At 39.2% G+C, this 14448-nt stretch overlaps 1 protein-coding gene across 1 annotated transcript; it reads right to left on the reverse strand.

Moving 5' to 3' along the window:
- Positions 1-846: 846 nt before the first annotated feature.
- LOC109913617 (EEF1A lysine methyltransferase 3-like) lies at positions 847-6909 on the reverse strand. The gene is made up of 3 exons (XM_020513160.1): positions 6757-6909; positions 3081-3192; positions 847-1232 (listed from the first exon to the last, which is right to left on the reverse strand). The coding sequence occupies exons 1-3, from the start codon at positions 6907-6909 to the stop codon at positions 847-849; spliced, it is 651 nt and encodes a 216-aa protein (XP_020368749.1).
- Between the last annotated feature and the right edge of the window lie 7539 nt (positions 6910-14448).

Here is a 14448-nt window from a genome sequence, read left to right on the forward strand (position 1 = left end):
AAGTAGATTCGAATATCTGAATTTCAACTATTTAGTTTCGTCTCTTCGTGTGAACCTGTTACTTTAAAACAACGTAAACTCTGTAGTTAGGCAGCTACATTTTTCCCCACAAACATATCTCAAGTTAGCGTGCATCAAAGCATCAAATTCTGTTTCTATAAAAGAACACTCTTCAGGTCAACTTTTCCTTCGACTTGGAAAAACCTGATAATGAAAACTTCAACATTTTAGTTTCTACTTCAAATAAGATGCATGTAATCCCTACTAAATAATCTTGTAGACCTTGGAAATGTTACAAATTGTGTTCATCTTTCTTTTGCATTATAGATAAATGATAAAGCAACTAAATGCAACTACATTAAATCTCACTACTAGTGATATATAATCAAACATTACTACAATTTAAATATTAACTAAACTAAGGCCGAATGGTAGTAAAATATTGTAACCATAGTGTGACTGGATTTTCCCAGAGTGTGTCCTCAAATTTAAAGAGATAGTGAGCTGAAAAGCGAAGAAAATCTCCAGCCTTTAAAAAGTACATAGTCGTCTTTTTCCCCACTCCTTCACGAACTGTCTCAGATAAATCCTTTTGTTTGGTTTGAATATTATCTTTTAATATCGGATCAAATATTCTACTTAATGTGGGTTGCTACTGATATAGAACCTGATTCAGAATTAATTCCTTTAGGGGTTCCTTGGTAAATGGTGGGAAAGGAAAGCACATGTTCAGTCAACATGCCATTTGGAAGCTCACACCCGAGGTGGGATCCGTTCTCCAGTTAAATTCTTCGACTGCAAGAATAACAGGCTGCTTAGTTACTGCTCGATTTGAACAGAATCACTTTAAGTAATTTTAGTCATTATATACACGCGAACATCGTTGACTTCATTTCTGCAAACAAGCTGGGAGTTAAAATACTTGAATAGAATTTGGTGACCAGAATTGATCACACTATAACCAAACGACATGGTGGAGGCGAAATAAATAATCGTCTTTTCATTGCTGAGGTGTAGAAGTGTCCTTAGGATTAAAGGAACACTGTCGTAAGCATACATTATATCTGTGCAAAGGATGTAATCATAGTCTGAAGGAAACAGCATATGGTCGTATCCCCAGGAGAGAGCACGCACTTTGATACGAGATTGGCAGGTAGAAGGTATATTAACCAAAACGTTCCATTCCATTTGCTTCAGAAGCTCTGGCTTGTCTGTAATAGTGACATTTCCACCTGAAACAACGAAAAACAATATTTTTTCAATTGCCTTGAAAAGTAAACATGCCATCTTTCCACAGTCATATGAATGACTTTCATCACTTGAATAACTTCCATCTGCCCTATAAGATCAACTATTTAGTTATATCAAACCACTTTTAAACAAATGAAAAAGAACACTGATGAATTTGGGGACTTGTTGAAAAATTGTGATATGTAAGTACCAATCTGATACAGCATAGGTACAAAATCATAACTTACCGTCAATGATGCAGCCTCTTCTGTCACCATTATCATGGCGTATTTGGGCCATCCGGGAGAATAAGCCCACCAGTGCAAGCATCAAGTGCTATACATTTGAGAGGGAGAAGGTCTATAAATCTTCGGTGCTTACCCTGGAACCTAGGAATTCTCGTAGCAGTAGGTGGCCTGGTATACTTAACCAGTCAGGCCTCTGTAAATTGTTAAAAGCAGAACCGTTGCCTGCTGAATTGCACTTGGAAGAAGTGTTGCTCGTAAGAGGAACATCGAATGCACTCTAGCTTGGACACATCAATATCATTTATGGGCGGACAGGATAGCAGCAGAATTATAGAATAAACTGGGGGAGTCCTAATAATAATAACATCTGCTCACAACAGCTGATGAGACAACCAATGATACAGGGGTAGGGAGGGAAGCGATAAGTCATACTTCCTGTACTGTTACAGATAAATAGTCCTGGAACTTAGTTCGTAATGACACAGTGAATGTGTATGCATCACATCGACTGAAAAGATCCCAGGAGCCAGATCATCCTCAGCTTTTCCAGGGCAAGTATTTATGACCGATAAATGCTGCCCTTGTCAGTTACAGCACCATCTCATGTACCATGTTTTTTTTTCAGAAAAGTGGTCATATTCCTCTACTCTATTGTCAGGAATGCAGATACTTCATTTTTAGATGTGATGGAGAATCTAGGGCAAGATAGCATTATAAATGGGAGATGATTAATCAGAAATGAGGGCTGGATCATTAATTTTTCAGCTTATTGTTAACGTAAATTGCATACATTTGGAGGGATCAGTGGTGAAAATTACAATTCAGGTCTACTTTTTATTTAAGGAATTTGTTCCATTCCAAAAGAATAGCTGGCCTCTGGAAAAGCTGCAATTACACAAATGGCTGTTCAGTCGAAGGATTCTTGCAAATGAGAATTACGCCTGTGCCTGGTTGGGGTGGTCAATCTATCTAAAACATAAAACATATAGTTTGAGGAAAGCAGGTTCTTGAAGGCTTCGATATCACCTACACTGATCAGAGAGTTTTCTTTTTCGATAATGCTTCCCAAACTGGCCTGAAATTTTAATTGTTTTCATCACTCCCCACTCCCCCAACACTTCCTGCAAGATATTGTATGATTTATGTTTGGATATTGAGATTATGTGGGACAGGGTGGAAATGCTGTCTGGTGAATACCGTGTCAGCATTAAGAAAATCTAGTTAAGTTGGGCACTGTTAGTATATTGCCATTTATACATCTTGCGCACGTCCCCCACTATATTATCTAACCATTACCAACCCCTCTTGCCTTATGCAATCATCTTTTGCCATTCATTCAATCATTCCTTTTTCCATTTCATTCTCATTCACTTCTGTCTATCCCCCATGATGTGTCACGACCCACCTTTCAACTGTTGCTGAATTTGCTTAAATTATGCTGACTATCCAATGTTCTCCAGTTCTGACAGTCCACCAACCTGAAACATTAACTCTGTTCATCTCTCCAAAGAATGCGTCTGAGATTCTGACATGTTCCCTTAATTTCCTATCTTGCTTGATGCTTCGCTGCATGTTTGTGTATGGAAAGTTCGTATTACTCACCCAGAAGAGCTGTCACAATGCCCAAAATCCCAGTGCCTGAACCAAGTTCAATCACTTTCTTCTCTGAGAAACTCATCTTCTGTTCCTCAAAGTACTGAAGCAAAGTAAGAGCCTTTAAAAGCAAAAATGAACAGTGTTGCTGGTAATCCATAGATGTTCACCTGTGCATTGTATAAAAGGTGGTAACACCAGGAGACACCACTGAGACAAGACACAGGACTGATAAACACCTTTCTGCGGCGAGTAAATTAGTTAAGTTCAAGTCAGTTGTTTAGTGGAAAAGGGTTACATTTCCTAGTTTTCACACAGTTAAGATAGACATCAGTTTTATCCTTAAATACCCAGGCCCATATGTGCCTAAATATATACAAGTTAGATTAAACAGAGAAATATAGCTTCTGTAACAATACTATTGATACTGTTAAATGTCAGTTCTGGTACGCTCTGTCAGGTGCAAACATCGACTGTGGGAGCAAAATTCTTAATAGAATAAGAAGAATAAGTGTTCAGAATTCGACAGAGCAGTGTAAGATCATAAAGGAAATTGACATTTCATAATTAATTTAGTTTACGCTCTTATGACACAATCAAGGGATATTTACTCTGACAGCTAATCGTATATTATTCTACTTCACTAAAATCAGAGTAAATTTTAGTACTTTAATATCATATGACCCTGCTTAGCTTTTCTTGAAAAGGAAATTCACTGTGGCTTGAAAACAGATCGAAGGTGGCACACTAGTGTTTCAAAATTAAAGGCCAAAAGCTAAAGGCTCTTCTTAAGCTTATTTCCATTTCACAGGACCAGATTGTGAGAACGTGCAACCTTCAAGGTTAGTAAGGCGAACTAACTGCTTTCCCTCTTGATATCTGTTTATCAGACAAAAGAGTAAGACAAGAAGGAACTGCACTAGCAAAGAAAATCATAATCGCACTTTTGCACTGACTTTGTTTTAACTTTTAGTAACTTAGATGGGAAACAAATAAGCGAGGCTGAACTTCACCAATTTATTAGAATTACCTTTAAGACAACGTGTTTAAGATTATAACAATACAATCTCTTGAATGCTTTTACCCAGAGCTAGTCTTGGCTGAATTTATAAGAATATATCACTACTTCACCTTTCATAAACACTCAGTATAATTTGTCGATATTCTGTTATGAATTTCTGATCTTCTGTATCATTTCATATAGGTGGTCAAATGTCTGATCTAACAAAGAACTTGACAAAGGTCTTTAAGAAAGAAGTAAAAATAATCAGTGATAACTTTTGGATTTAATGAGAGACTCTTACCAATTAAGCGACAGTCGTGAAAATAAGATCGTTGTGAATCATGGGGATACGACAGCACACATCTATCCCAAACAAATGCACAAGGGAAAGGTCAACTTACTTAAGCAAGAAATCAGAAAAGTAAGAATAACAGACTAATGAACAAGATACATCATGGGTAATTGGCAGCTTAAGGAATCAGTCTAGAGGTGTACTAAGGTGTGACATCAGTCAATGTCCATCACCCTTAAGAAATTGAGCATTCACACTTTAAACCAATTACTAATCAGCCACGCCTCAATGTAGGCCAATCAAAATGAAATTATATGATGGATCATGCTGTGAGTTATCGTGAAAGCTTTTATACTTCAATTGGGAGATTTGCAGAAATTTTGCATGAAGCTGGATGTGTAAAACAGTTCCTCCTAAAGAATGAAGATCATGTCGAAAATTTAAGAAATAAATAACCTCAGTGTAAGCGGTTTAGTTCTAAAGTTCTAAAGCGCTGAAGAAGATGTTGAAGCTGAGAAAGTCTATGTTCAGTTTTATGAAGGCTCGACGAAAAGGTCATCAGATTCTTCAAATAGGAAATCGAAGCCACAACTAAATCAAACCCTCTGTGCGATAGAAAAGGAACTTCTCCCTGACGCTGAGTAATGTAAAGGAGCGTTGTGGGAATTAATGGGATTATATTTTACCGTACATTTCGAAATCTTTAAGCTTGTGTTATATGTAAGTAAGTTGGTTTATTCCAGTTTATCCTCCTTTCATTTTGATTAATGCATTTCCTGTTTTGTAGTTGGAAGAAAGCCTGCAGTGTTATATGCTTAAATTTTAGAGAAATATCCTTTTGTTTAAAAAAAAGAGAAATGATCTAACACGCCAGAGGGTCCGTGTAAGGTTTAGATTTCCATTTAAATTCAGGTCCAAACTACATATAAGTTCATTTGAGTCCTTGACTCAAAGATGCAACAAGAGACTGTTGCAATGAATCGGTTAATCTCAGTTATAAAGTCCTACCGATTAAAGTGTGGCAAAGGATTTAAGGTCAAACTGTGGCTCTTCCTTTCTTGGTCAGATTCTGGGTGTGTTCGACACTCAGTCTCTGGTCTCTCTGCAAGAGTTAAAATACTCAAGGAGAAATGGCAGATCTTTTCATAAATTTCCACAAACAAGTCAGCAACCAGAAAGTTCTTAAAGAAAACTCCACGATAGACTTCTTTTTAACCAAGCTACGATACCATCTATTGAAGGACGAATGTAACATACATTCACTGTCCTGTTTTTACAGCAGAAACCCTGAAATGCTACCACTGGAGACAATGTCCTTGAAATGTGAAAGGCATATTACATCCCCTACCACGGTAACTTTCAGCAACTTAAATTATGATCTTTTAAACAGGGTTTATTTGTAGCACATACTGAGAGTGCGAGCATATTAGTCATATTCTTGACTTTAGGTCATAGCTAGGCTTTAGAACTTTCAAACTGTGCCGTAGAACATGTCTATCTTTATTTCAGGCTGCATCCTTTGGTTGCTGAGCTGTATTGAATTGCAACTTTCAGTTTGAAATTCTCTCCTTGGTGGTTAATTAATTCCATGGCCTCACGGCTTCCTTTCCCTGTGTTCTCCATCCTCTTTATGAGCCCTCAAAACCATTAAACTGACCCCTTGCTCAATTCAGATTTCCATCGCTTCAAAGTTGGTAGTCTGCCTTCAAATGTTCAAATGCTTAACTCCAGGAGTACCTCCTTAAACCACTCCTCTTCTCGGTCACTCATTCCTCCTCGAAGACACTTGTTAATTGATAACCCTTTAACCATCTTTGATCACTGTGCTAATGTTGTATCATGATGATCGGTAACAAATTGAGCCTGGTTAATCTTCTGTGAGGAGTGTGGGATATTTTATTACATTAATGGGCTCTCTAAAAGCAAACTGTTAATATTGCAAAATGCTTCGAGTGGGATAATCCAGTATCCTTACTTAAATCTGTTCTTCCGTTGCCGGAAGGATAGACTATAGCAGGATGAATCGCCTTTTCTATTAAATTTGCTCACGCTGTTTATGCCACACAATGCCACAGAGTCGTAGAGGTCTATAGGACAGAAAAGGGTTATTTTGCCCATCAAGTCTGCGCTGATCAAAAACCATTACCTAACTATTGTAATCCTATTTTCCAGCATTTGGCCCATGGCCTTCTACGCTTTGACTCGCAAGTGTATCCTACACAATCGCATGTGCGTGACATTGCTCCCTTGTGTCCGTAAGGGCAATTCTGTATGAGTTCCTGGGTAACCTTATCCAACAATTTCTTTGCGGGCATGAGCGCAAAAATTATATTACTCGTACACCAACTCGGCATGTGTTAGGCCCCATATATAGCAAGAATTGAACTTACTGCATCCCAGACTTTCGAACCAAAGCCTAACTTAATAAATGAGTACATGCCGATATTTAAAACAAAACCACATGCGATGTAGCGACGCTGACAAATGAAATCGTCATCCTCTGGAATAACCTGAGTTCTATTGTTTTTCAGTTGGGTTGTCATCCTCGACTCCATAATTCAGTTGGATTCTTTTTACTTTCGGATCAAATTTGGCAGATTGCAGTAGATCACTGACACAGCTGCTTTGATATTCACGAGAAACCTGCAGGACCAAAACAATCCTTATGAGATATCCGTGATCTAGCGTGGTGGAAAACATGTGTAGGCTCTTCGCAGAATTTTCACAATAATAGAGGCTAACCTCTCTTAAGTAGTCTATTAAGAGCTACGCCGAGTTTACAGTACAGATAGGCCATTCGACCCAATCGGTTAATGTCAGTGTTCACCCTCCATAACAGCCTCCTCCAACCTCAGCTCATATCTGTTGGCACAATCTCCCTTCCTCATTTGTGTATCTATTAGTTAATGTTGATTTTTCATTTTGGGTGTTTAAACGCGAGCTGATACATTCGATGAAATTGATGTGAAAAAAATTGCGGCATTCAGAATTATGCGAAGTACTTGGAAACCGACAAAACATGCTTTATAATCCGAGCAGAACACTTCAATTTAGAGCTACCTAATGACTAATAAATAAAGGAAACTAAATTCGTTAAAAATGTAAAATTTCAGATGGGCAATATGCTTGCTTATTGCGGTGAGTGGCGGAGCCTTGCTGATTGGCTGAATCCCAACCGCAAACCCAGAAGAAATTCAACACGACCAATTGGTCAACAAGAAACAACTGTTGGAATAATATACCATTACAGGGGGTAAAAATCATAAAATGTACAGGAACGGATAAAACTAGTGACAACAACGGGGGGGCAGATAAAGGAAAATATCCAGGGAGAAATGGAGCCGAGGAGACGGATGCAAGATTTCTCTACTTCGATTAAGATTCGTTTTCATGCCCTCAGAGAAGCAAAGCTGATACGTAGTCAACCACAGATGTACTGTGAAATAAATTAAACGAATTGCACTGTTTTCTTTTCATTGCATTTAATTTCGTGTTAACCACTCAAGTACGAGTCTGTCTCTCTCACGCACTAATAAGAAGCCACATTGCCAAGAGAGTGAACGCCCTAGTGTGTCTTTTTTCTTTTTTTTTGTTTTTTGTCCTGATCTATCTGATACGGGATAAAACACTCCTACCAAATTTTGTTTTGCCCATGTTAGTCGAAAGGGGAACATGGATACTTATGTAGCAGATGTCAATAACTTGAATTATATTGTAATGAAACAAAAATAGAAACAACCAGAGAGTACATGAAAGCATGAGCGTGAGTAAAGCGATTAGGGGAGATACGTTAAACGGAAGCAAAAGATAGTAACAACAGAGGGGCAGAGCTCTGGCAAATGTACTAAAATTCCATCATCGTAGAAGGAATATTACTAATTTCGCAAAACATACACTAACTGCAGATTCGCAGAAAGGCTGTGCACAAGAGAAACGTAACAACAAAGAGACGGAAGCGAAGAAACAGAATCAGAAAAACGATTTTAGCAGGGAAAATGCAAAGGGAGGAGGAAATAGATGTGTGAAACTTGGATTCCTGCTGATGCTGTGAGGAAGACATGTTATTTCGCAATTAGGCATATGTAAAACCCATCATTGAGGGAAACCAATCCAGTCATAAAAAAATTCAAATCTCCCACCTTATAGTGACCCCCGAATATAGTTAAATAACTGAATTATAATGACTATGCATAACAAGGAGGCAACCACATTTACCTGTTGAATTTGTTGGAATGACAAATACGAAATACCTCCTAGACTCACCGTCTCCTTCAATACTTAATTGCAACTGCCTTAAAATATGACTGAGCATTGGAAATGATTCAACTGTTGCTAGTTGTACATCTCTAAATGCGAGTAGTGAATACATTGCATAATAATTTGCGAAGTATTTTCAGTTACCACACAGTAGGACTTAGAAAAACTTCCTCATCATGTTATTCAGCCTTGAAATCGAAACAAAACGAACATTTCTTGACGAACGCACATCCTGCTTAGCAGAAAAAAAACATGTGCCTCAAGTACTACAATGTTGCAAGTAAACCTGATGATTGACTAAAACCTAACTTCAGCGAGGCATCAGCAGTAAACATAATAAGAGGACACAACATGAACTGTGCTGCCGTGTGACCAATGATTCATGAACCAACACCTCGTTAGGCATTAGCACCATAATCATCTATTAAGAAAGCAGGACCGGCTACATCTCAGGACTAGCTTAGTGGTGAGTATGAGACTGCACAGACTGAATTCATCTTAATGTCGGTTACTGAGAGAACTGCAACGTAGTCCAACTAAACAGAAATTTAAAATAACCTCAGAAATTCGCTGGAAGGGACAATATTTGGGATTCTGGGTGAACCTGGAGCACTAGGACTGAAGTTATAAGTTTTCATTCTTGGTCAGGGTCGAACAGTCGTTGACAGTTAAAGTGAACGTCCATTTCCAGTGCAACGGAATCAATGTCCGCAACGTCTGGTGAAGCCAGAAGCGGGGAAACTAGAAACTTAAGAGGTCCCGACACATTAGACGCTTTTAAGAAGCTTTCTAACAATTACAATTACAATAAATATTTTAAACTTCATGTGTTTTTCGAGTTACTCTTGTATTATTTACATCTAGTCTCTATGTGTCCTAGAACTGCCGTCATACGCTGAGCTGGAGGGTCCTCCGCTTCACGTGACAAGGAATATCAGATAATAACTAGCTGGACATTTCAGTGAAAAATTAGCTGCTGTGCCTCTACTCCTGCTGCACCGTTAACGGTATCATCATGGCATGTCACTTGTACAAACACGATGGAGACTCCGATTTTCACGACAGTGCGAGTAAGTCAGAGCGGCTCTCAGTGGTTCAAGTACAAAGTTCAAGTCAAGGTGAACGAGAAAAAGCGACTGACACAACAATTAATCAACAGAAGATGGGGACGCCACCATCTTCTGCTAAAAAGTCAAGCGCTCAGGTCTCAGTGATGACATCTTCCCCAGAATATCACAGTTGTATGCAAGCAGCGGAGACATCTTTCCGACAAATTGTTGAGAGGATGGATGAATGGGAGAAGAGGATTAATTGTATTACTTGTAAATTGGAAGAAATTAGCTGCGAACTACAAAACAGAACGGAAACTGCGACCCACCAGAAATAAATAGCTGATCAAGACCTCAGGAGTGGCGTCGAAAGACATTAATAATTTTCAGATGGCAGTGCTGCTATTGATGTTTTTCAACATTTGCACAGACCTACAAGGAGCTGGTTGCGGTCCATTCGGATTGTGCCTGTAACTAGTAGGTCTTTAAATAAAATTTTTACAGGCAATGTTACAGAGGTGCATAATTTTTTTTAAAAAAAGTTCGGAAGCATAAATGTAGATACAATATTCAAAATTACTTAATCCAAGGCGGGGGGTGGAGTGGGGGGGATTGCCTGGAGGGTGTGAATATCCAAACCTTACAGCCATGTAATTCATAATGAAAATTCAGAAAATTGTCTTCTTCAAAATGAGTGAAAATTTCACGAATGGGCGCGATAGATTTATTTTAGGTCAGAATATCACAGGATAGCAGAAAAGACAAGGAACTAAAGCTGCAGTACGAATGAACCACGGTACAACTGAATGCCGAGCATGTTCAGGGCTGTTCAAGTTTCCCTGCTGTTCTGTTCTCATGGGCTTGCAAGGTTTCCAAAAGAAGAATGCATACACTTCATTCCTTGCTCTGTAAGATACAATCTGACAGCTGTGTGTTCCCTGGGATAGGTGCTACTATAAGACAAGTGTGAATTCCACCATCTAATGCTGCATAGAAAAACGCAACCATCCTTTCCTCAATACTATGCAATTCAACAACCACCCTTTCGAGCAGTGCAAGTACAGAGCACACACAAGTTTGTTCACTTGCAAAAGCAACGGACCTGGTGGTAAAAAAAAACGTTATTTGAATGTGTTGGATCAAATGTTAATCTCTGAATAATAATAAATTGGCCATACAAAGCTCTGTACGTATGATGGAGTCTTCTTTCTCATTTGGAGATTTGGATGAAAAAATTTGTCAGGACTTTACCAGCTTGGGATATGGTATAAGCTGGTATTCCTTGAGGATGGGATGCCAGGCTGCAGTAGATGGTGGTCCTGAAGGTAACAGACCGGGTCAGGATTTTCAGGCAGCCATTTAAGTGAATTGAGGGTTATTTCTGCTGGCATTCTGTTGTCCCTTTCTGCTTCCAGATTTTGGTTGTTTTGTCCAATGGCAAATCTCTGGCATCATCCTCTTCCCCACATTCTTGAACAGAGTATCTTGTTATATGGAATGTAGTTAGATTTGAAACACAGAGTATGACCTCTTGTTTTTTTTTCTGAGACCAGTGTTCACGTATGAGAATTGACAGCCAAAATTATCAGTTTGGAAAGCCAATTGTCATCATACTAGCATTCTGATTTTAGAATCACAGTATAAATCTATTGTTATGTTTCTTGGAAAATAATAAAGTTTGATTTTGCCGTCGCCCCGTGGCTAAAGAAATTGATGGCCAACATAGATCGTTGGAATTCCTGCCATTTCTCTGTAATCCTTTTCATGATAATCCCATGGAATATTTGCCTATCTTAATAAACGGTAACTCATAACCCACGAATCAGCTACATTACAAACTGCGAAACTTAGTTCAGGGAAGACTACGGACTACACATCTGGAAATGGAAAGGTGACCCAATCGCATTACCTTTGGGAGAGAGGGTAGAATGAAGGATCCCTGATCAGCCAATTGAGGTACAACTTTCTTGGTTTCATTTCGAATAAAAACATAAAATTAGAGGCCAGAGAGAGGCAAGGACAAACCCGAAATCTGCAGATTGTCAGAAGTCACAACCACACCTACTAAAGAGATCAAAAAAATTGTCAAAAACTACGTCTTGTTATCTGAAGCGGGAGCCATCATGAACATAAGCCCTCGGTTTGTTTTATGCCATTGAGAAGCATATTTTGCTTAGCAAGATTTATAGTTAAGTCGATTTGATAAAGGTCGCCAATATTTTCCCCCTGAAAAAAAAATTACTTGTGAATCTGTGGGGTTTTCTCGAAAAAGCGAGCCAGTTATTGAAGGTTAGCAGTGAACTAATTTTATTGTGAAGTAAATCAAACTTTGAATATTACGCTTTAGCTCCAAGGAGACATGAAATTAAACCAAGCGGACGGCTAAAAACTAATGTTCTCCAAATTTGTGTGGACATAGTGCCACTCGGCATTAATATCGGTAACAAATCAGCTAATGTTTCGGGTGTATCACTTCGTGTGAGCGAGATGGCATTCAGCAGTTTGTTATGTATGGTTTACATTGGAGGATTTGCTCATATTTCAGCGGTTGTCTATTCAGTAAGTGGCATTATGCTTGCCCTGTTCATAACAGAATTGACCGAATTAACTATTGGAACATGTCTCTTTGCAGTAGATCGCAGTAGGGTACTCAGTTGTTATATTCATTACTGGAGGACGCCATCATTAATTAATCCATCAGGAAGAATGCCTAATACATAATATTTCCCAGCTGTGACTCTGCGCTGGCCTTGCTACTACATAAAATCTATTAATTTTCACCTTGGCAAGAAAGGACGTAATGTCCAGGGGGAATATTTATTAGTGTCGTTGGAAGGGTTTAATCTAAAATGACAGGGGATGGAAACCTACACATGGAGTAAGAAGGGATGAAAGGAGGACTAAAACAAAATGCAGATGGGAAATTAGGAACTTGATAGCCAGGAATTCGAGGGCAAGAATCAAACCAGGTCACAGTGCGAAAGGGAAAAAGAGCAATAAAAGGATAAGCCTGAAGGCCTGGATTGTTAAATAAAATGAACTCGATGCATAGATACGTACAAACGGGTGTGTTAAGGTTGGAATTACAGAGGTCGCTGCAGGATGAGCAAGGACAGAAACTGAATATCTTCTAAATGTATGTGCAAAGAAAATGATTAGTTAAGACAAATTTAACAGGTAACTGGGGAAGTTATGATAGGAAACAAAAAAGAAGCAGGCCACTTAAATGCTCGTATTAGTGCTGTGTCTAGAGGTATGGGCAAAAATAAACATGTCATTCTATTTGCATTTCCGAGAACATTCTTGAAAAATTAAGTCATGCTAATTCGAAACGAAACTGGAAAATTTAGACTCTACATTTTAAATCATAGCTGTAACCGGGGCAGTGATGGTCTAATCATGTTGTTGCTAGACTATTACCCTAGATACCCAGATAACATTGTGGACAGCCTGTTCGAATCTTGCCATGGTAGATTGGATTCAACAAACACCTGAAATTACATGCCCAACGATGAACGTGAAGCCATTGTCAATTGTCGGAAGGAAAGACATCCCTTTCGGAAGGGAACAGCCATCCTTACATTGTCTGGCCTACATGTGACTCCACACTACAGCAATGTGGTTAGCATCTAACTGCCCATTGGGTAATTTGGAACGTGCCATAAATGCTGGCCTGGTCAGTGGCGCCCACTTCCGGCGAATAATTCTTTAAAAAAAAGTTACACTATCGTCTTAAAGCAGAATATCTCATCAGCTACAGCATCTGCGCCCGGAACCAGGAGAGGGCAGTTTCACCCTATTGTAAAAGTATTACGATTTTCTAAGGTTTTGGAGTAGATTTGTAGCTCGGGTTGTGGCTGTTGAGGTTGTTGAAGTTGGTTGGCTCGCCGAGCTGGTTTCTTGTTTCGCAGACGTTTTGTTACCATGCTGGGTAACATCCTCAGTGCAGCCTCCGATGAAGCGTCGGTCTGTTTCCCCGCCTGGTTTTTAAACTTCGGGGTCGTTGAGATGAATTGCCTCACTTCCGGTTTTCCTTCGTAGTGGAATGCATATGGGGTATATGGTGAGTATTGGTCGTGTGTTTTTGTAGCCAATTGGTGTTCAAGTTGGACACGACCAATACTCACTCATCTCAATCCACATGGACAAGGAGAAGGAGAACCACCACTTTGACTGGGACAACACCAAGATTCTGGGAAAGGCTAGACAGAGACAGGCACTCCAATAAGCATGCTATTAATAAACACATTGAACTGGACCCCATGTACATAAACAAACAGGAGGCTAGAAAGAACACAACAACCCAGGCAGCGTCTGGAGGAAAGGAAAAGTCAACTCGGGTATTATCCTTTTTCAGGTCCTTTGTTCTTCCAGCCTCCTGTTTGTCTACCTCATGTTTATGTATGCCTGGTGCTATTCATGTCATTCCCTCCTGTACTCTCCATTGAACCAAGGTTGATACATTGGTTTGAATGAAATGGTTGAGTGGGGGATATGTTGGGTCATACTGTTGCAGATTCTGTTGGAGTATATCCTGCTGCTCCTGATGGTATACACAGCCTCATGGATATACAGTTACGAGTTGCTAGATCTGTCCTTAGTGTGTCCCATTTAGCACAGTGATAGTGCTACATCTCTCAATGTGCAGATTTTCGAATTAGCTTTATTGTCATATGAGTGCTATAAAAAGTTTACAAGTTACTGCTTACTGCACCATCTTGGGTAACAAGGTACTTAGGTACAGGTTCCTAAATGCATTTTTAGGGGGAAAAATTA

This window comes from Rhincodon typus, chromosome 13 (genome assembly GCF_021869965.1).
Source record: "Rhincodon typus isolate 14 chromosome 13, sRhiTyp1.1, whole genome shotgun sequence".
Taxonomy (NCBI): Eukaryota; Metazoa; Chordata; class Chondrichthyes; order Orectolobiformes; family Rhincodontidae; genus Rhincodon; species Rhincodon typus.